Source organism: Gigantopelta aegis, chromosome 8 (genome assembly GCF_016097555.1).
Source record: "Gigantopelta aegis isolate Gae_Host chromosome 8, Gae_host_genome, whole genome shotgun sequence".
NCBI lineage: Eukaryota > Metazoa > Mollusca > Gastropoda > Neomphalida > Peltospiridae > Gigantopelta > Gigantopelta aegis.
This window is the reverse complement of record NC_054706.1, coordinates 57,351,116-57,375,883: the sequence shown is the minus strand read 5'-3', so window position 1 is coordinate 57,375,883 and position 24,768 is coordinate 57,351,116. Positions and strand designations below refer to the sequence as shown.

The window sequence follows — 24,768 nt, the reverse complement described above, 5'->3', positions numbered from 1 at the left end:
CCAGAACTTTTTATAAAATATTCAACATGCCAACAGTGCATGACAATATCATTAATTACACTTGCATGATAATACATTCAACTTTTCATTTTCGGAATACCACAAGATTCCACTCGTCATTGTTTAGGCTACTTCCGGGTTCTGTACGTGCAATCGTTCTCAATATTAATATTAATCCATACGTATTTAAAACCATGGTGCAACCTATTTAAAGAATGTATCTGGGCAAAAATGTAATTAGATGACATTTGCAATTACCTGGCTTACATATAGGCCTATATGTGTAAGAAAAAAATATATATATAAAAACTGGGATACCCTAAACTGAATGACAGTGAATGGCGAATGACAAAGACAAACATCAACAATGAATGCTCCCTTCTTACAAACTGAATGACAGACGGAAATATTGACAATGCATCATTTATGTGAATAATTATTATAATATTATATATGGAATGCATATATATGCATATACTAGTATCATGTCATAGCTCTTTAGAAAGGGAATGACAGAAGCCTAATTTATACTGAAAGACTGACTAGGAAGAAAAAAGCACACACAATATAACTTTCAGAAATGGAATGACAAACAGAATGACAGTCTTGAAACTCAAACAGTTATCCACTTAGGTAAAATATGCGACCGTTACCCCTCCCCCAAAAACAAAAATAAAATGGATATATGGATTAGAGCTAGGGTTAGGATTAGGGTTAGAGTTAGAACAGTATCTATGATATCATTTTAGAAATGGAATGACAGTTGTGGAAGGACTAAAAATGTGTTTCTGTGTGTATATTGTATCTGATTTCCGCTACAATTTTGTATCTGATTTCCGCTACAGTTTAATGTGCTTGGTTTCAGAAATGGAATGACAAACAGAATGACAGTCTTTTTTCTTGGAACAGTTATTTTTTGTGCATACACAGTTTATTGACTTAATTTGTTTGCATAGTCCCAAATACTATGCACTAATAATATTTAAGAAAATTTAAAATATGTATCCATAGTATCTGTCATTACATTCAGAAATGGAATTGTAAAACAAAATATTACTTGGAAGGGCTAATAGTTTTGGTGTGTGTATATAAATCTACCCATGTATTTAATATTACTTCCCTTTGTATTATTTTAATGTAATATACATAACTTTAATCTGAGTGATAGGCTTGGAAGAACTCTGTAAAAATGCATACAACTGAATCACTAGATAGGTAACATGGTCTATCACATCACTTCAGAGCTGGAATGACAGACTATAGTAAGAACAATGTATAAATGCTGATATTGAAGTACACATACAAGTTTAACAGTATCTATCATATCACTTTTAGAAATGGAATGACAAACAGAATGACAGTATTGGAAGGGCTAATAATTTGTTGGTGTATATGTATATATTATATCTTTCTTACCCTACATTGTTAGGAGTCTCACATGCATGCTTAATATTTCAGGAAAATGGAAAATAGCTAACAGCATCTGTCAGTGTCATATTATTATAGAAATTGAATGACAACACTATAATTTAGTATGAATGATAGATTTGGAAAAGAAAGAAATGTTTTATTTAACGACGCATTCAACACATTTTATTTACGGTTATATGGCGTCAGACATATGGTTAAGGACCACACAGATTTTGAGAGGAAACCTGCTGTCGCCACTACATGGGCTACTCTTTTTGATTAGCAGCAAGGGATCTTTTATTTGCACTTCCTACAGGCAGTTATGGATCACTGGTCGGTGCAAGTGGTTTACACCTACCCATTGACTTGAGCCTTGCGGAGCACTCACTCAGGGTTTGGAGTCGGTATCTGGATTAAAAATCCATTATGCCTCGACTGGGATCCGAATTCAGTACCTACCAGCCTGTAGACCGATGGCCTACCACGACGCCACTGAGGCCGGTTGATAGACTTGGAAGAACTATACAAATGCATACAACTGAATCATTAGAAAAATAGTATTTTACATGTAACCATAATGTTGTCAATAAAAATGACCATCAGAACAATTGATGTGTGGAGTCATTCTTTCATCTTCTGTTTTGAACTGGCAACAATAGAACAAATGCATATAATAACATAGAATTTTTGCCATGCAGTGATGTTCATTAGAAAATCATGAACTTTGTTGCTATATATAAAGAGACTGGAATTCCACTTTGTACCGGTAGGTCTGATAGACAGACAAATGAGTAGCCCAGTCAAATTACAGTTTGACCCAGGACAAATTGCAATAGTAAATCATTCATGGTATTTTCGGTTCATTAGAGTAACCTATGTCACGGCTATGTGACATAACAAAAATGTAACTTTTTATATTCGGTGGAACATGTTTTTATTCAGGGTTGGAAATTATCACTTTGTGAGCTTTCGTCCGATCATTTATTATCAACATTTTGGTAAATAATCATACTATTTGCTAACTTGTTTATATCATGGTTTTCCAGGATAATATTTCACAAGAAACTATTTTTAAAGTGGTAAAATGAATTGTTATATACCTATATATTGGTGTGGGATGAGTACCCTAACCCATAAATGCTGATTCCCAGTGGCCAACTTAGGGCCTATCAAATCCGGTGTGTCTTCTGACATGTGTGTCTTACAAAAATAATTAATTGCTAGTGAATATAATACCCCAGACCCATATTACATTAGCATGCACTATATAATTAGCAACATATACATGATAACAAAGTCTGGGTTTCTGCCAGAGGGTGCCGAGGGTAAAATCACCTAGCATAAAATCTTGGCCTAAATATGTTCACATATATAACCAACTCATGCATCCAAGTCGACATTGCCATTTTCATCTTCTTCTGTTGACTTCATGGTTTCCACAAACTCCTATAATGATTTCAGTGGAAGATTGCATGGATGTATTGAAGTTTTACTCAGGGTCACTAGCACCTGAAATCATTGCAACCTCAATGCATTCAGATTGTCATCTACTCCTCCTTTGTATATGCAGACCATTGGTTTTCTCCCTGCAGCAACTTCATCATGCGTTGACATTGAATTATTACTTCAATGTCACTACTGTAACACCAATAACTGAACATTTTGTCAGTATATAATCATATATTACAGGAAATATGTATTATCAGGAAATATGTATAATTCCTGAAAATTTCAGGAACTATGTGTAATTCCTGAAAATTCCAGGAATTATACATATGCAGTGCAACTCGTTGTGTCACTCAACACTGCTATATACATTGTATATACAAATAAACTCCTAGCAATTCACTCCTTCCTGAATAAGAACATGCACTAAACAAGACACTAGACATTCCGATATGTGCTGTGTTGAAATATAAATATGGCTATATGCATGTTTCCGTTTTTAAATGTTTCAATAAAAAATATATTTAGAAACATATTTCTGTTGTCATTTCATGCCAAACTTGATGCAAACTGCTCTTTAATTACTATTGGTTTACTCTTCATGACCTGTGAGAATGATTTCAGGAAATATGTATAACTTTCACCATCAGATTTCAGGAAATATGTATAATTCCTGGAATTTTCAGACATACATGTATTTCCTGAATGTTTCAGTAATGATACTTATTTCCTGATAATACATATTTCCTGTAGCATATATATTTATTTAATGTTTATAGCTTTAAATTTTTCTTTAAGAAAATTAGTGTTGTCTTGCAGAGCAAAGAAATATATTAGTGGCAGTACTCTAATGCCCACCTTTGATTGGAATTTTGTTGTATTCATTATTTTGTTCAGTTTTAACATAAAGTTGTTTAAAAAATAAACCGCCTTTTTTAATTCAATGTGTGTGATGTTCTTTTTTTTAAACTTTGGTTGTTTGGTTTGACAATTGTCCTGCTACAAAAATGGTTTTCTGATGATCATCCTTCCACATTGTCAATCCATCCACACGAAATAAGAAATATTGTTTGTATCATGATATGAAAAACCCCATTGTGTTTCATACTGTCATATTGAATATCGTGATGCATGGATCAGTTTTAACGTAATTGCAATGTTCCTGAAATATTAGTATTATTAGTGTACTGCATTTGGGATTCTGAGAACACATTAAACTGTAGAGGAACTAAGATACAATATACACACAGACATACATGTACATGCACATAAATTATAATAATAATAATAATAATAATAAAATTCTTTATTTTCAGAGGGTAAACACATTCAGTACAAGGTGACTGGTCTCCCATGAGGCCCTCTCTAATCTATACATGATATTATACATACATACATTCAAAGAAACATCAACAACATACATGTAATATGTATAGCATGAGGAAGAATAGCACATATTATGAATATATAAATAATATTTAAATCAATTTGTTAAGAAACTTGAGTCAGTGATAACTCAATACATCATAATTATTTTAACAAACACAAAATCAACAACAAAGGTATATCTTAAAATTGATTATTATTTGAATAGTGCTTAAAATAACTGGATTTGAATGAGGCGAGGGATTGAGAATATTTTATCTTTGAAGGTAGTGTGTTCCACAGTTTAGCTCCCCTGCATGAAAAACTATGGCGATAAAATTCTGTTCTTGGTTTTAATTCATAAAGGTGATTATGTTGAGTTGACCTCAGATTTAAGGAGTGAATTTCTGAAGTTGTTTGAAACATTGTTTCTAGATATGATGGAGATAGTTTGTTGAGGACTTTGTAGACAAACTGGCAGGTTCTAAAGTCAATTCTCTCTTTGATTTTAAGCCATTTGAGAGTCCATTATGAGTCCTTCCATGATGTCATTCCATTTCTAAAATGATATGAAAGATAATATTGGGCTACTTTATGTGTCCTTCAATTAATAGCATTTGTACACTGTTCTTAAAGGTCTTGTCATTCCACTTCTGAAGTGATGTGATAAATCCTATGTTAACTATTTTTCTAGTGATTCAGTTGCATGCATTAGTACAGTGTTCTTCCAAGTCTACAGGGATTAAAATTGTCAATAGTCCTCTAGCTCAATCTAAAATGCTCAATACTTAAGGTATCCTGAAGCCTAGTAGAATTTGTTTATTTCTTAGGTTTTTACTACTTACAGTAGAGTACTCTTATAACAAACTGCAAGGAACCAGGTTCATTGGTTTATTATATCAGTAGTTTGTTATAAACATGCTTATTATAATACATAAGAAATAAGCGAGACTTCAGAATTAGTTTGTTATAACAGGTAGCTCGGTATAAGCATGTTTGTTATATGAATACTTTACTGCATTTGTTATCATTATCAGAACTAGTGGTATAAAAAGTTTATTTTAACTGCTAAATTGTCTATTATTCCGATTAAATTATAGTGTTGTTATTCCATTTCTAAAACGTAATATGACAAAAGTGCTGTGAGTTATTTTCTAATTATCTGAAATATTACTGCACAGCATGTCCAACTCCAAAAACTGTAAGATAAGAAAGCTATAATACACACACAGTCATATATACACACATAAACAAATCATTAGCCCTTCCAAGACTGTCATTCAGTTTGTAAGAAGGGAGCATTCATTGTTGTTATTTGTCTTTGTCATTCGTCATTCACTGTCATTCATCATTCAGATTAGGGTGTCCCACAAAAACTTGAGTTAATTTGTGACGGTACATGCTCTTAATTTTGTTTTCGCCTGTGGCGATATTAATTGTGTTAGAGGGCCGTGTGCACAAACGGGTTAATGAGACAGGGTATGTGATAAACACTCCTGATAGGGTTAGGAAAAGTAGGTATTGTCACATCAATTTGCTAAAAGGTTATTTTGACAGACTGCCGATAGTTCCAGTGCTACCTGTCCAAATTGAGAGTCACTCAATTTCCTGTGATGACGTCAAGACTGCAGAGAAAAAACTAACCAACAGCCAGATTCTAGCAGACTTGAACCCCCACTGAGCAAAGTTGACTACGTTGAAACAAGATAATGTTTCCATTTGTCAGAACCTTCCAACGGTTACCAGTACCTTAAGCCAGGATGTGCGCTTGGAACCCAACGCTACACCGATTCAACAGCATGCCTATCGGAGAAAACCTGAAAAACGTGCGACGCTGAAAAAGAAGGAAACGAAGTTCCATTGGTCAGGTGAATGCGAGAAGTCATTCAACCGTCTCAATCAGATGTGCTACTCGTCTCCCATGGATGCCAGTGACGTGGGAGCTGGAGCTGTGCTGTTCCAAGAAGACGAAGACGGACTGGACCATCCTAATGAAAGCCTCCAACCAGAGAGTTTTGAGATGGAGTCTTCTTCTGCAGGAATACCCAATTACCATTGAACATACCAAGGGCACATCCAATGTAATCGCTGATGCCCTGTCCCGAAGTTGAACGTTATGATAATGTGTTGACATTCTTGATTTCTGTTTTGTTTTTATATATTTTATTTGTATACCAGGGACTCAGAGACTCGGTGTGATTACTGGTAGTCACCTTATTATTACATGTGTTATACATGTAAATGCCCGTATGCGTCGTTAACGCACCTTTTCGTTTTAATGTAGTATATTTCCCTATTCCTAGAGTAGAGGAAATATCCTTTTTGAGGTGGGGGTGTGTGACGGTACATGCTCTTAATTTTGTTTTCGCCTGTGGCGATATTAATTGTGTTAGAGGGCCGTGTGCAGTTCCAAATTGCATTTAGCCCAGGTGGGCAACTTGTTACGTGATACCTCTGCGTGACGGTCCTCGAGCTGTACTTTCTAATACACACCCCGCCAGGTGCGGAGGCCATGTGGCCAGTAGTTACGTAATACCTCTTCGAGTGCGGTTTCGACGACCGTGATTTTGGCGACCAAGGCGTCAGTAAGTCTGGCGATCAAAGAGAAAAATGCGTCTCTGGGAGTTGGGGATATATCACTTGATAGGGGGAGGACCGCCTTGTACCCCCAGGCGATATTCTGATTTTATAATAAATAGCTAGTTTTTTTGAGATATCGAAAGAACCATAGGAAGGCTGCAGGGGAAACGGACGTCGTCCACTGAATGAAATATATGAGTTCAGCCCGGACGTGGTAATTATATATTTTTTCTGCTCTGTTGTATAACCTTGATGTGATTGATGTGACTTTTAATATTTTAATACTGTATTATACCAATATTCTTTAGACAGTGTCTTTGGTCATCTGACGAAGTAAATCGTAGACTTATTGTTCTAACATTATACGAGTATTTGGTAATATAAAGCTTAGCCAGTCATCCTAGAGGACCTGCAGTAGGTAAACTGTAGGTTATTGTCTTTATTGTGATAGGTACCAGTATTAATTCTGTGTTACAAGGTTACTGAATGAGTAGTTAAGGTTTAATTAAAAATTAACCAGTTAGGAATAGAGTTGTAATTCCTTTATTAATTAAGTTCCCCTGGCAGCGTTCCTCAATTATCACACGTTACTGAACGAGTAGTAAGGGTTAATTAAAAATTAACCAGTTAGTTATAGAGTTGTAATTCCTTTATTAATTAAGTTCCCCTGGCAGCGTTTCTCAATTATAACACGTGTGGGTGCTGTGTCACGGTGAAGTGATTAGCATATTGTGTAAACTAGACACCTAGAGATTAACTAATTAAGTGATCAGTTCTGGGTTGTTATTATTGTTGTTATTAATTAACTACTGCGGCAGTACATTTGTCAGCGTAGGTTAATACAGATTCCAAAGTGTATTGTGTTTTTGTTGTGTTTTCTAGTGAACTAAACGTGCTATAATAATATATACTTTATATAAGATCTTACCTCTGATCATACCTAGACGAGCCACATTAGGGTATAACCGCCCGTTACAGAGAGATCTAATAGATATACAGTTAGGAGAGATATTTGGACTATCGTGTTTCATTCAGTTACGGGTATTAAAGGATCCCTGTGACATAATTGTTAAATACACGTATGTAAAGAATGTGTTAGTAATATCAGATTTGTTTGTTTCAGGACAATGTATAAGACAAAACTGTGATGTGGTGCAGAATAAATAGAAGTAAAACTTGAAGGGTGTCTAAAATGTGAATGAGACCTGTCCAGATCAAGCAATATGTAAGCTTTACAGAAGAGTCCAGTTTTTCAGTTCAGTTTTAAATATCAGTACAGAACATTAGGCCTCGGAATTCAAGACAAATGAAAGGGCAAGGCCATTTGTCCTCGAATATTATGGCCAGAAGGCAGGCCAACAAAGCAAGTTTTAACAAGTACATGTACTTGATATACTACAACAGAAGCCTTGTGTATGTGTGTGTGTGTGTGTGTGCATGCGCATTTCAGCCAGTGCCCCATGACTGAAACATCTGAAGGCATAGATCGAAGGCTGTTGTTTACCGGCCTCGGTGGCGTCGTGGCAGGCCATTGGTCTACAGGCTGGTAGGTACTGGGTTCGGATCCCAGACGAGGCATGGGATTTTTAATCCAGATACCGACTCCAAATCCTGAGTGAATGCTCCACAAGGCTCAATGGGTAGGTGTAAACCACTTGCACCGACCAGTGATCCATAACTGGTTCAACAAAGGCCATGGTTTGTGCTATCCTGCCTGTGGGAAGCGCAAATAAAAGATCCCTTGCTGCCAATCGGAAGAGTAGCCCATGTAGTGGCGACAGCGGGTTTCCTCTCAAAATCTGTGTGGTCCTTAACCATATGTCTGATGCCATATAACCGTAAATAAAATGTGTTGAGTGCGTCGTTAAATAAAACACTTCTTTCTTTCTTTCGAAGGCTGTTGTGTATAGTTAATACAAAAGATCCCTTGCTGCTTTTTGAACAAATTAGCTTATGTTTACTGTTATCTTAAAGGCAATATTTTAATTGTTCATATACAATCAGACTTGGCAGTGATCAGGAAGTTATGATTGATTTTGAATATTATATCTTTGAGAAGTACATGTACTAGCCGAAATGTTCCAAATCGGGAAATCTTTGCATCATTCTTTTTTGGCCCAATTGCTAAACAATTTAATATACATGTACATTTGTAGGACAGCAAATAATCAACAAATAAAACTGCAGTTATTGCATTGAACAAAACTGAAATTTTTAATTGTTCAGAATGTATTTCTATATGTTTATCTGTAGGTCTTCAGTTGGTGACCGTCCTAACAGTGCTGTGTTACCCTGTGTGAATGATGTCTCTCATGAATACAGTAGTGATGTAGTTGGTGATGGAGACCATGACGGCAGCGGTGTGGACGGACACCATGAAAGCCATTCTGGGGATAGACAAAATGGACATAATAACAGAAGCTCTGGAAATGAAGAATGTGGAAATATTGACAGCAGCGTTCCAGAACAAGATAAGGCCAAAACTGGATATGAAGGTGGAGAAGATGAGGAGATGAATGACAGAGACATTGTCAACAATGTGGCCAGTGTAGATGAAACAGCTGTTTTCATCAAGAAAGCCAACAAAACACATACAGGTACAGTCAAACCTGCGTTAAGCAGTCACTAAAGAGAGCATACAAAAACAAACTTTTAAGACGGGTAATTTTTTCAATTATGTTCCAGCCAGTGGGTGTGGGTAACCTGTCATGGGCACAACCTCTGACTTTGCCAGAGAGTTCTGTCCATGACGGGGATCCAGCCAGTGCACCATGACTGGTTTATCAAAGGCGGTGGTATGTGTTATCCTGTCTGTGGGATGGTGAATATAATTAATCCCTTGCTACTAATACAAAAAATGTAGCAGGTTTCCATTCTATAAGACTATATTTCAAAATTACCAAATGTATGACATCAAATAGTTGATAATTAATAAATCAATGTGTTTTAGTGACACCTCAAAAGTCATATTTCACATTGGGAGAGACAATTTATATCTTTAGATAAGTGAAACAACTACATGTAATAAAAAGGGTATGCCCTTAGATATATATATATATACAGTATATATACATGTACACACGTACATTGATATTTTGTTTTATCAAATTGGAACCTCTATCATATTTAACATAACATTGCTTTGTGCTTTTTCCCCCCAGAAAATTCCACAGTGAAAGCCTCGTTTTGGTGTCAACTGAAAGCCATGCTTTGGCGTAACATCCTTCTGAAGAAGAGAAATATGAAACAGTGTTTGCAGGTTTAAATTTAATAATTTCCATTTTAATTTATTTATTATAGATCTATTCAACCAGGATTCCATCTTGATTAGTACTGAGTGTTCGTGTGCATATTTAAAGACATTTTATTTAATTACCAAATAATGATTTCTTAGATTCTTAAAATTCATCTTCCAGTTAAGACTAACATTTTAAAATTAGTTCTGTAAGCAACTGTGATATAAATTTGGACCATTCCACAGTAAAATATCCATTTCCATAATTTACTTGTCTTTATTAAATATTATTTATATTTTTAAAAGAACAATAAAATTTGGTTTGTTGTTTCTCCTTGATGAATGCTACTTTTTATTATTATTATTAGTTCCCTTTCGGTCCAACCAGAGATTGACCTATTCTTGAACTTATACATGTATGTAAGACATTTGTTTTCCAAAAATAGTTTTTGCAGTGCCTCAAGATAACGAGCTGAAATTTTGTATAATAGCTTTATCATGTTCTATTACAGATCAAGCTTGACTTTCATGGCGATTTATCCATTTTTCACAGATTTATAACCCTTGAACTTAGGAAGCACAAATATTTGTTGGGCCTGCATGGTAGGGGATATTTATTGCTTTAGTAGTACTCAATCTCATAATGCTTGTTATAGAAAAAAAACATCATTATTCAGGCATCGAAATAAGCATTATGTCTGGTAACCCATTTACAGGTTACCACAAAATATAGCCTGGTCACCTATAGGTTACCACAACTATATGAAAGTTAGAATTTAATTCCTGTTACTACTACTTTTAAAGTGGACGTTCTTAAATTGTACGGTGCACGTGAACATCGGTACGAGTAATAAAATCTGGAAGTAAATGAAAACGTGGATTGATGAAATTGCTTTGCAATTGCACAAGTGCACACGAACATCGGTGCAATTTTGTACAACAAAATGAAACGAGGAAGTAAATTCATCTAGAGGACGCTGCTTAAATGCGGATTGATGAAATTGCTTAAGTGTGCGAGAACATCGATGCAATTCCTTACAAGAAAATGAAACGCTGAAGTCCGGAATGCATTGCCTGGTTTACGTTCGGAAATGAAACTACAATTTGTTGAAATTTTTATCGAGAACGAAACACCGTTCTCGACTTTTCTTACATGTGGTAACCTCCCGGTAACCTGAACGACCGTTCTCAACTTATTTCGATGCCTGATTATTTGTGTTCTGTAAGTATATAAGTTTACACATTATATGAATATAAACATTTTCCATTGTGTTTGCAGGAAATCTTTTTCCCAGTCTTTTTTGTATCACTGATGGCAATGATAAAGGCACTAACAGAACCTAAAACCTTTCCAGCTGTTTCTTTCCCTGAAAATCCACTTTCCAGCAACAGATTTCACTTCGATACTTCAAAGATGTTGTTGGTGTCACCTAACACACCAGAGGTTGGTAGTTTGATGACTGAGATATCAACCCTTCTTGGTGGTGTTCACTATGAGACATTTCCCAGCCAGGCTGCGGCCGAAGAGAGGTACAAAGCAAACCCGACCGATGTGGCAGCTGGGATTATATTTGGCTTTCAAGGAGCAAATATGAGTTACGCAATTCGGATGCCGTATAGGTCTCTGCCTTCTATCAGTGATATGTTTACTGAAGCACAGAATCAGGGTGTGTATATTTGTGTCTTCTTTTTTCTTCTTCTTATTGACAACGAAATAATAAGCACAAAAGAAATGTAAACATTAAGTGAGTTTTCTATAATTTATTTTAAATTATTCAGTTTGAGTCTCTTTAATTTTTGTGTCTATTAAAATTATTAAAGTCTATAGAGTGAACATTTTAGGCCCATTTTCGACTGTGTACATGAATTTACTGTTTTCAATATGGTATTACAACTTGATGGTAGACCCTGATGGGCTACGAGTCATAGAATTGATCTTTTTAGTGGATCCATCAGCTAGGTGTTTTCCCATCCCAATTAGTGCCCCATTGTTGGTATGTCATCAAAGGTTGTGGGTACGTGCTGCCAAATCTGTGAGAAATTGTATATAAAAGGCCTGTTGCTGCTTCTGTTTGGTATACTGTCATTGGTGGTTAAGTGATCAAAATTAAAGCTGGTTTGTACTGGATTACTAACCTACTGTCCTGAACAGATGGCCAGATAGCTGAGGTGTGTGCTCAGGACAGCATACACGAACCTTAATTGGATATAAGCATAAAAATAAATTGAAATGAAATTATTCAAAGGCTATTTGGTAGAAATAATGTGTGGTTTGCTTTTCTGCATCTGCTTTTATAGACCAAGTGCTAAAATGAGTGTCATAAACACCAAATGTGGTTTAAATTATGTGCAAGATATCGTTAAACCTATCTATAATGTTTATGGCATACATGTAGGTTGATTTGTTTTGCTACTTGTATGTACATGTAGATTTTGCATTCTAGGTGAGTGTCGAAAGAGTCCTAATGGAACTGATTTTGGAATGAAATGTCAAGCCAACAAGTATCTCTCAACTGGTTTTGTCTGGCTGCAGAATGTTGTTGATACTGCAATCATAAGAGTGAGTTAGCAAGCCCTATTCTAGCCAGTGTTCAAAATGGCTCTAATTGTTTTTGTTAATTTAATTATCAGAAGTACATGTAGTATTTGATAACGAAATATTAGGATTCGAATCAAGTGTGTAAAATTCAGAACCTTTCTGAATGAATGCACACTTCGACGAAGCATTAATAATGTACCAATAAAATTATGTTCGCTTCAACTATGTCTCTCAAACTTCTCCCCTTTTAGCCTAGGAATTTAAGGAGAAATCACTTCTACTATTTCAGTTCTAGATTAGGACCTACATTAAATATGGGAGTTTTGTCATGATTTTACTTGAATATTTTGTGAAATTTGAGTTGTTCATAAATGTTTATAATATTATATAATAGTATATATTTTACCAGTTAACAAATTTTGTAGCCATGGGTGGCTACTAAAATGGCAGCAACAATGTCTCAGTATTGATATGTCATACAGGAAAATGTCATTGGTTAAATGATTTAAGTTTTCTACAGTTAATTAATTTTGATCTTTTTTATTTATTTATTTGTTTAATTTGTTTATTTTATTTATTTAGTTATTATTATTTTATTTTTTTTTATTTTTTATAATTTAAGATTTGATTTTGTAATACAAGAAGACTCACTAAATGTTATACATGTGTTTATGCTTTTGTAGTAAAAAAAGAACAACAATAGTGGGTCTTGGTGTGGGACAGGTGTGTTACATATTGAAAGCTTTTAAAATTTAATCTTAGGTGGAAAATGTCTGGCTTTAAGTTCACCCAACTTCCACGGCAACTGGATTCTCTTTGTTTCACCAGCATGAGTGTTTTTTGTTTGCATGCTTTTTGGAAGGAAACTTGTACAGCAGGTAAAATACGTACACATTCTCTTCCTAAACTACTAACTGATTTTAATTTGACTGCTTGGTTTTATAAATTTATGGTTTCAGGAGTGCAGAAATAACTCGATATAGTCCATCAAACCAGTACCAGCTAAAATTTACTTGTCCACCAGAATTCTAACTAGTTTTCAGCCCAATTACACATACATGTATTAATTATATAATATAAACTTCAAAAACGATGTACAGGACTTGAAATAGCCAGTGGCTTGTAAAACAAAAATTCACCTGCTTAAAATTACCAAAGATTTGCAGGTCACTTTTCAAGAGACAGATGTATGTATGTACAATCATCTCTTCTTCTGTTTAACTGAAGCTGAGTTCGTGATTCTGTTACATTTTAATTTTATAATGCTCTAAAACACATCTCACAGGACCTTATTTTCCACTCACTGTCCCAAAGCCAGCACTCGATCACACCGTACATGGTGAATTATTTCCAGCAGGCGATATGTTTTCTTAGCAGGCCATATTTTTCTTGGCATGTTATTTAAAAAAGCATTACTTCCTATTTCGAGCTATGAACTAGCATCTGCATATTGTCAAAATGCCTCTCTGGGTTTTTTTCAACTTTTATTTGCTTTTTATAGATCCCCCGCAAAACCAGACACTCAGTAAACCAGAATTCCCTCGAAACCAGATGTTTTTGACGGTCCCCTTTTAAATATTAGTAGTTAATATATGCACCTATCAAAACTGGATACCACTTAATACTGGGCTTTTTATTTGGTTTCGACATTAGTCCGGTTTCAGTGTACTAGAGTTAAAATGGACGAAACAAGAAGAATAAATTGTACTTTTTTCTTTCTTTTTTTTAAATTCTTTTATCTGTTTAAAATTGAGGGTCTATAGCAGAGGTGGGGAAAAGCCCTTTTTTCCCGATCTGGGACCGATTCTCGATCTCTGAGACCGAAATTATTTTTTAAAAATGCGCGTTTGCCGGTCCCACTTTTGTCATTCTTGTCGGTCCGAAGCATCTGTCCATTTCTATTATTGGAACAAATTCCTATCGGTCAAGTGGACCGGCCAGCCCAGACATCGGTATCTCGTGCATGATTTAAAATAATAAATAAATAGTGGTCAATATGGCTGGTGTTTCAGACGTTTGTGATTTTAAAGTCTGCCTAAGTATATCGCCAGTCACTGAAGTCGGACCTACAGTAGTGTCAGTCGACTGCTACAAGGCTAGACATTTGTCAAAAGTCGCTGAGCCGGTCAAGAGATTACACGGACATTAACGATAACACCATTCTTGGTTTAGAGAGCCATCAAGGTATTACACTCCAATTAAAACAAAGGACCCAGAATTTGCAACTCGTTACAATCAACACCTGTCAACACCTATGTACGGAGCTATGTCGGGTCGAGTGTCCTTGTCTGAAGCAAGAGGCTTTTGGGCAATACAAACTGCTTAAAATAGCATAAAATATAATGCAATGATCTATAAATGTATTTATTGTTCCAATAATTATAAAGGATTTTAAAATTAACAAAAGGTTTCCACCTTTTTTTTAACAAGTGGGAGTAAGCAGAACAGCTACATGTCAAGAGCCAGTGGAGGTCAAATTCATCCAATCCGTGATGACGTTATTACTCTCTTTGTCTAAACATGTGCTAGCTCAGGCTGTCAAACGCTTCAACGGTGCCATCTTTTATTAATTTTCAGGATACAGTACTGAATACTCGTACTTTTTATACATATATGGGAATTAAAATTCATAACTTTTATTCCTTTTTTTATATTATTTATTCTATTATGTAAAATATATACAATTTGTGGGGGTTTTCACTGATCATATGTGATTAAAAAAAAAATTTTTTTTTCGTTTTCATGTTTATCGTTTCGCGTTCATGATTCAAGATAAAACTATACAAATATAACTATTTGGCAAATATCGTTTTTAATATGTTCTTTTTTTTTTAAATTCCTACCCCCCCCGGTAGTGACGACATCAAGTGGGACCGATTGACAATTTTATTTTTCCCCACCCCTGGTCTATAGATAATTGAAAGTACATAAAAAATAGACAGTGCCATATTTATATCATCAGTGCTTAGAGCAGGTACATGTGTATGTAGACTATTCAGAATAGTGACATACATGTAGCTTTGCAAATTAATACAGATGGAAATAAAAGTTGTATTTGCATATACAGTCAGAATAAGGTTGCCTGATGAACTGTTTGTTGTATTTTTTAATTACTCTATCATCCATCAGAATTTTGACTTCCGTTTGGCAATTAAGCGGACTACATAGAACTTTCTGCACTCCTCTGTTGTATTTTCTTTAGAAATTATTTATTGGCAGAAATGCATGATGGGTAATCTCATTGAAATCAGATCTTAAGGTACTACGTCTCAGAATTTAACATTTGTGTAACCCGTTGATGGTTACATGATTTTTTTTAGGTAACATTTCATTTGGCTTAATCAGTTGCATAATCATGTACTAAACATAATGCATGAATAAGAAAAAAATGTTTATGTAAAACTATATAGTTGTGGGAGCAATGCACAGACAAACCCTCATTTGAATCACACAATTTTCAGAAAGAAAGAAATGTTTTATTTAACGACGCATTCAACACATTTTATTTTCGGTTATATGGCATCAGACATATGGTTAAGAACCACACAGATATTGAAAGAGGAAACCTCTTGTCTTTTCGATTAGCAGCAAGGGATCGTTTATATGCACCATCCCACAGACAGGGTAGCACATACCATAACCTTTGATATACCAGTCGTGGTGCACTGGCTGGAACGAGAAATAGCCCAATGGGCCCACCAGCAGGGATCGATCTCATACCGATCATGCATCAAGCGAGCACCTTGGCACTGGGCTACGTCCTGTCCCCACAATTTTCAGAAGCACTGTGGAGGTTGCTCTCATAATAACATTGACTTTGATTAGCGAAAGGGGAGGACATAGCCCAGTGTTATAAAGCACTCTCCTAATGCGTGTTCGGTCTAGGATCGATCCCCATCGGTGGACCCATTGGGATATTTTTCATTCTAGCAAGTGCACCACGACTGGTATATCATATACCAAAGGCCCTGCATGGTATAATATGTGCTATACTGTCTGTGGGATAGTGCATATAAAAGTTCCCTTCCTACTAATGAAAAAATGAAATGGGTTTCCTCTCCAATCAATATGTCAGAATTATCAAATGTTTGACATCCAATATAACCAATGATTAATAAATCAATATGTTCTAGTTGTGTCATTGAACAAAACAAATTTTCACACAATTTTCAGAAGCCTACGTGTATATAGCTGTTACTGGCTATCAACTGTGGAGGTTAATTACTGTTAAAATAACATTTACTTTGAATTTAACAAGGTTCAGTATTCATTTTATGACATTCTAGTCTGGAAACAAATGTTAGAAACTGATAAGCATGCAGTTCTGTAGACCACTTTACATCCATTTAATATAACTTTAAACAAATTTGTTTTCCTCCTTTCTTTCCCTGTGATATCTAATTTAATATTGGTCATCCTAATGTTGGTGTACTGTCGACACTAATTTGTTACCTGAGTAGTTATACAATATGCTTTAAAAGGGACATTAAATTCCTGAGTTTGCTGCAATTTTTAAGATGTTATCGACTAACAGAGATTTTTTAACGATTGTAATTATATATCAGATATTGTTTTCTTCATAAAATATTAGTGGCTGTATATTAAACATGTTTCTGGTCATTCTAATATTTGTACTAGATTAAATTTCATTTTATTTTTCTAAAATATTTGTTTTCATATATACAAAATTATTTGAAGACAAAATCCAGTTTGGGCTTCTTACAAATATTAAGACGACCAGAAACACATTGAATGTACAGACACTGATATTTTAAGCAAGAAAATATATTTAATATGTAAGTTTAATCGTAGAAATATTTTTAGTAGTCGGAAACATCTTACAATGGAAAAAAAAGTCAGGAATGTCCCTTTAAGATAAGGAAAGCAAAGAAGCTGCCTTTGAAAGTGATAATCCCAAAGTACACGTATAATGCGCTGTGTGTTTTGAGTGGCAAGTTCCTCTTAATTATTCTGTCAATTTCAAACATTGACACTTCTAAGGTTAATGGTATGTCGTACATATTAGATCTGATTTCATTTAGATTGGGAAGGTCAATTTTAACTGTATACATTAAACACTATATTTTAAGTTTATTTGGCAGGCGATTGTTTTTCACCTGTAGACTATTATTTTCACCTATTAATCACAATCATTGCACAAATTACAGAGAAAATGTATGTTATGCTTTGTTTTGTTTTCCTGTTTTATTCTTCATGCTGTATCGTGTTCTGGACTTTAGGACAGTGATAGATTCAGAATAACAGTCACTAAATTGATCACACGTGTCTATATAACTACTTGTCTTCCAGAACATGCTATGTACATGTACAGGGCCGTACCCTCCGGGGGGGAAGGGGGGGCAGCTGCCCCCCCTGAGAATCTTGTCCTTTTTTTTTTTTATATATATCTCCAGTAATAGCATAGAAATGTTTAATCTTTATAGTATGTTAAAAATTATTTATAAAATTTAGTGCCACCCCATGGATTTTGGTCAGGTACGACCCTGATGTATAGTGTTGTTATTAAATGGTCATTCATTCAGTTTTGTTTGCAAAACAGGTTTTGCTTTTGTTCCTCACCCTTCCTCATTTTCCACAAATAAAGACTAATTGAGTTGTTCGTTATCTGGAAAACTATTAACTTTTTAGTAGTGTTTGCATATCAGTGGGTTGCATGGGTGGGTGGGGGAATAGTTGTAGGATGGTGTGTGCTAGCTAGTACATCAATATATAAGGCCGTGTTATGTTTCATATATATGTATTGACAGTGGGTAAATCTGATGAAAAACAGTAAGTACAGTATATAACAATAATTTCCACTAAGTAGCTGTCAAGTAAACAATAAACATGGGTGCTAGTAAACATTTCTTTCCTTTATTTAACTTGCATATTTAAAAAAAAAAACCTGCATATAATTATGTTTATTTTTGTTCTGATCACTCTTTTGACTGATAGCAATTTAGGCCAATATTTCCTATGCCAGAGGTCTCAGTCCAGTTGATGCCCAAGGCTAAATTCACAGAAAGTCTTGAAAGCATCCAAATTGGGTCGGCTATCTACTTCGTTCTGGCTTACTCCTTCTTCATCAACTTTCTGTGTGTCAATCTGGTAGCAGAGAAAGAGAAGAAGATTCGAGAAGGAATGAAGATGATGGGTCTCAGAGACTCTGTTTGGTGGTAATTCTTCTTAATTATTTTTTAAAGTTACTGTATAAACAATGTTTTTAATCCATCATCAAAGTTATGTAATATGTAAGTTTAATAGTAGAAATATTTTATTTTTTGGAAACATCTTACAATGCAGCAAACTCCGGAATGTCCCTTTAAATGACTAAATGTTGCCCTTATTGTTTGGTGGTCATTCTTCTTAATTCTTTTTTAAAGTTAACTAAGTGTGTATATATAAGCAATGTTTTAAATTCCATCGACAAGGCAAAATGAAAGAATTAATGTTGATGCTTATTCAAATCATTCCATAAGAATTGGCAACTTGCGCACGCACAGTTCAATTATTAATGTTTTAAAATTTTGAACGTGCCGTTTCAAAATAAATAAATAAAATGAGGTTTCTTAATTACCAGGTATTATCAGTTATGACAGTGATTCATGAGTGAATGTTACCACATCTGTGTCTACTCTTAATATAAGCTCTGTCCAGTGCTAGTCAATGAGTGGCAGTCCTCTTTTTGGCAGTGCAAGATGGATTAAATCTCCAATATATGATCTCCTTGGGAGTGGCTGTCCTATAGCTGAGGCACTAGATAGGGATTAATGGAATCAACATCTTTTTTGTCAAATGCCAATTCGACTCTGCATGCATTGTGCAGAGACAACCCCTGCAATGTGGAGAATGCCGTGGAGTTTTAATTCTCTACAGCACTTTTTTGCCTTAAAGGGACATTCCTGAGTTTGCTGAGTTTCCGACTAATAAAATAGTTCTACGATTAAACTTGCATATTAAATATATTTTCTTGTTTAGAATACCAATGTCTGTATATTCCATGTGTTTCTGGTCGTCTTAATATTTGTAATATTTGTAAGAAGCACAAAACGGGTTTTGTCTTCAAATAATTTCGTATGTACGAAAAAAACTTATTTTAGGAAATAAAATTAAATTTAACCTAGTACAAATATTAGAACGATCAGAAACACATTTAATATACAGCCACTAATATTTTATGCAGAAAAATATATTTGATATGTAATTACAATTGTTACAAAGTCTCTATTAGTCGATAACATCTTAAAACTTGCAGCAAACTCAGGAATGTCCCTTTAAGATTATATTCTGGGTGTTTATCAATGGTATATTTTTTTTGCCATGGGCATTTTCTTAATTGCAGGGGTTGAGAGATATTGCTCTGATCATGTATTACCGTTTTGTCATTCAAATTTAACAGGAAACTAAAGTATTTAAATAATAAGATAGAGATTGGAATGAGATGGGATTGGGATATGGTGGACTGGGATGGAAGGAAGGAAATGTTTTATTTAACGATGCACTCAACACATTTTATTTACGGTTATATGGCATCATACATATGGTTAAGGACCACGCAGATATTGAGAGAGGAAACCCGAAGTCGCCACTTCATGAGCTACTCTTTTTCTATTAGCAACAAGGGATCTTTATATGCAACATCCCACAGACAAGATAGTACATACCACAGCCTTTGTTACACCAGTTGTGGAGCACTGCCTTAATGGTTCAGATCAGACTGGATCACACAACAAATTGGATTAAACAACATTATTTAATTACATTGTACTTTTTGTGGTATTAATTTGCATTTCCTAGAAATTAATTTGCATTTCCTAGAAAACAAATTACCCTAGAACAACTTTGTCAAGTTTTAGGTGTGTCATAAAGAATGCTAATTTGTATATTTCTTTTAGTTCTTGTAGGTACATTTTTATTTAAGATTCAGAACTAATTCCCATCTGGTTGATAAGATAAATGTATAATCAGGTTATTCATGATTTGCGGTCAGTTTGGGATCGATCCCCGTCAGTGGGCCCATTGATTAAAAGGGCTATTTCTCGATCCAGCCAGTGCACCACAACTGGTATATCAAAGGCCATGTTATTTGTTATCCTGTCTGTGGAATGGTGCATATAAAAGATCACTTGCAACCGGGTTTTCTCTATGTGAAAATTACCAAACATTTGACATCCAATAGCCAATGATAAATAATCAATAATATATGCTCTTGTAGTTAAACAAAAAAAGCCACCCATCATTATCTTTGAAAGTATATATGAGGCTGTTTGAGAAAACATGGGCAACTATATCTGCTGAATGCAATAAATTTATTATAGTAAACAGTAAGTTGTGGTGGCAACAGCATGCATGCAATAATTGCCGAAAATTGCCACCAGTTAATGAATACATACTGGGTGATATTGTGAATGTTTAGGTTTTCACTGGCACATGCACAGAGCACAACATGCACTAAAAAGACTATAACAACTTTTGTATACACATGTACATGTACTTCAGAGCCCCATTCCACGAAGCGATCTTAGCACTGAGATCAACTTAAGTGCATTAGGTAGTTATGCATTTATGGCGATCTTAGCGCTAAGATCACTTCGTGGAACGGGGCCCAGGACCTGTAGTTTGAATGTGTCACTTCTATTCAAGGTTTAAAAGTTCAGATTTTTTATACTCATGAGGACATTTTTCTCTTTAATTTTTCAGGCTGTCATGGGCACTGGTCTACATGTTGGTTATCTTCCTTGTGACTGTTATTGTCGTCATCATTGCCATGGCAACATCCTTTTTTCACAAGGACAGCTTGTTGATGTTTTTCATCCTGATGTTCCTGTACGGAGTGTCGATCATTAACCTGGCATTTGTGATGACTCCTTTCTTCAAGAAGGCTCAGGTTGCAGGAATCGTGGCCGGTTTCTCCACCATCATCATCAGCCTGCTGCACTTTATTGTCAGCATGACGAGGACGACCACCCTCACCGGCTACGACTACAGCATCTCACCAGCTGGTCGCTGGGCTCTCTGTCTGCTGTCGCCTGTCGCTTTCTCACTGGCCATAGATCAGGTAGGGTTCTGTTTGATTACTACAGTCAGACTGGACTCTCTGTCATAGATCAGGTAGGCTTCTGTTTGATTACTTTTGTCACACTGGGCTTTCTATCATAGATCAGGTAGGTTTGTGTTTGATTACTATAGTCAGACTGGGCTCTCTGTCATAGATCAGGTAGGGTTGTGTTTGATTACTATAGTCAGATGTATTTCTCACTGGCCCATAGATCAGGTAGGGTACTGTTTGATTGCTATAGTCAGGCTGGGCTCTCTTTCATAGATCAGGTAGGCTTGGGTTTGATTACTATAGTCAGAGATGGATTTCTCTCTGGCCATAGATCAGGTAGGGTTCTGTTTGATCACTATAGTCAGATGTATTTCTCATTGACCAGAGATCATATAGGGTTGTGTTTGATTGCTACATTTAGACTGGGCTCTCAGTCATAGATCAGGTAGGGTACGTTGTGTTTATTTTGTCGCTTACTGAATTTACATTATTGTTTTATTGTTGTTACTGTTATGAATTATCCTAATACAAACAACTTAATTAAAACAAACTGTCACTTAGTTTAATTATTAGGTGTGAATCATTTTAACTGCTTGAAAATGTCTCAAGGGCAAAACAGATTTTCTTTTTCTTTTACAATTTTTTTTGTTTTGTTAATGGGATTGTTTTGGGATTGAATTCTGTTTGTTATTACATGATACTTTCTTGTCTTATTTGAAACCTTTGCAGAAATTAAACAAAAGTATGCAGACCCTCTTAAAAGATGAATATTTTGGCATTTTCAGGGAATATTTCTGGATGTTGTTAAAGGAGGAATGACGTTTTCCAATAGCAAGATGGGAGACTTTCCACTGTATGCACCCATTGTCATGTTAGTTGTTGACAGCTTTCTGTACCTTATCCTGGCAGTCTACTTTGACCACGTTATTCCTGGTGAGAAATCAATTACAGGGAATAATATTTAAAGTGAACTGGTCATCGTTCTGTTTTCAACTTTTCCAGGTGGGACCTAGTCCAGTGGTAAAGCATTTGCTTAATTTGTGGTTGGTCTACGATCGAACCCTTCCGGTATCGGCCCATTGAGCTATTTCACAGTCAAACCAGTGGTCCACAACTGGTATATCAAAGGCTGTGGTACATGTATGTGCTATCTAGCTGTCTGTGGGATGGTGCATATAAAATATCCCTTAATACAATAAAAAAACAATATAGCGGGTTTCCTCTCAAAGACTAATGGCAAAATGACCAAATGTTTGACATCCAAAAACCAATGATTAATAAATCAGTGTGCTCTAGTTGAGTCTTTAAACAAAACAAACTTTTTTGTTGAACTTTTGTAGATCATTTCGGGTTTTTATTTTTAAGTCATTATTACACTCATACATGTAGATTTGATATCGGAAGGTTGTGCCTTCAGTAACGCACCACATGGTCACTCCTGCTACAAACCTACTCCCAGAAACTGAGCATGCTAAATAATGTTATTTACAGTTTGACATACGTTTGAGAAAATCACTACTTCTCACAGAAGCTTTAGCTGTAGGAAGGAAGGAAATGTTTTATTTAACGACGCACTCAACACATTTTATTGACGGTTATATGGCATCAGACATATGGTTAAGAACCCCACAGATAGTGAGAGAGGAAACCCGCTGTCACCATGTCATGGGCTACTCTTTTTGATTAGCAGCAAGGGATCTTTTATATGCACCATCCCACAGACAGGACAGTACATACCAGTTGTGGAGCACTGGCTGGAACAAGAAATAGCCCAATGGGTCCACCAACAGGGATCGATCCTAGACTGGCCGTGCATAGTGAACGCTTTACCACTGGGCTACATCCTGCCCCTCTTTAGCTGTAGTGTCCTATGTATTATATTAATACAGTTAATAATTTCCACTAGCCCAGACCAAAAATTCACTAGCTGGGACTATTAAAAGCTTTTTTTTTTTGTAGAGTTTTTGCTTCTAATGTACAAGACTTAACATGAAAATGTACAAGACTTAACATGAAAATGCACTTCTTAAATATTCATTCTTGCAAATGTACAGACATTAAGGTACATGTAGCGTCCACTTCTGTTTATGCAGATGCAGATATGGCTAGATTCCCACACAATGAAATAACATAGGACTGTGTCCATTTGTCCGGTGACGAGTGTGGTCTGGCATACAGTTGAGGACATGTTTTTGCCGACCGGATCATGTAGTGGTTGGTATGGAAAAGTATATGGAAATGTGTCCAAAAACACACAAGTGGATGCCGAACCATACTAGTAACCACATAATTGGACACACACACAATGTGTCAGCATTCGCATTGAGACACCCAATAGCTGATGTATATTTTTGTGCTGGGGTGTCGTTAAACATTCATTCATTCATTCATTCGCACTGCATGTATATATACACACAGCTGGACACACTACTTTAAATTTTATAAAATACACCACACGAACATGTGCAGTTCATGAAACCTCTCAAAACTGGACCCTCTGTAAACGGAATTCCCTCAAAACCGGACATTTTTTTTTACGGTCCTTGTTTTTTAAAATCAGTACATAACTTAACCTCTCTAAACCGGATACCTCTTAACACTTTTTACTTGGTATCTAGGGTGTCCGGTTTAGAGGGTTTCACTGTGTATGTTTTTTTGTAAATAAAATATGTTTGACTAATATAACAAATTTGTTGAATCCTATAGGAGACTATGGTCCCCATTATAAGCCATGGTTCTGCTTGTTGCCATCCTACTGGTGTGGGAGAAAGAAGACTGAGGTAATTCATGGGCAAGATGAGGACGGTGTGAGACTCGACGTGACAGCACAAGCTGAAGCAGACCATCTGGAGCCAGTTTCTGCAGATCTGGCAAGCAAAATAGGCCTTCGGTAAGTTTATACTTTACATGTAATTTATCAGTCCACTACCGGTTGAACCAGACAGGACTACCGTATTTCCTCTATTATTACAACCACATTTCAATTCAATTATTGTTCAAAAACTGACAGTGGTCGTAATTTTTTCCCAGCCAAATAAAAATTTGCTAGTGGGTTGTATGTAGGTTTCGTCTCCACCCTCCTGTCTGTCTGTCTGTCTGTCTGTCTGTCTGTCTGTCCCACATATAGATTTTCCAGATTTTTTG

At 35.6% G+C, this 24,768-nt stretch overlaps 1 protein-coding gene across 1 annotated transcript in view; it reads left to right on the top strand.

Moving 5' to 3' along the window:
• Window positions 1-24,768, top strand: part of LOC121379742 (cholesterol transporter ABCA5-like) — a 61,141-nt gene that overhangs the window by 479 nt on the left and 35,894 nt on the right. The window contains exons 2-10 of the mRNA XM_041508391.1: window positions 7,925-8,026; window positions 9,055-9,398; window positions 9,963-10,060; window positions 11,316-11,703; window positions 12,481-12,596; window positions 18,531-18,751; window positions 21,276-21,633; window positions 22,410-22,557; window positions 24,331-24,514. Of these exons, the coding sequence (XP_041364325.1) occupies window positions 8,025-8,026; window positions 9,055-9,398; window positions 9,963-10,060; window positions 11,316-11,703; window positions 12,481-12,596; window positions 18,531-18,751; window positions 21,276-21,633; window positions 22,410-22,557; window positions 24,331-24,514 (1,859 nt within the window). The 5' untranslated portion in view covers window positions 7,925-8,024. The remainder of the gene's footprint in view (window positions 1-7,924; window positions 8,027-9,054; window positions 9,399-9,962; window positions 10,061-11,315; window positions 11,704-12,480; window positions 12,597-18,530; window positions 18,752-21,275; window positions 21,634-22,409; window positions 22,558-24,330; window positions 24,515-24,768) is intronic.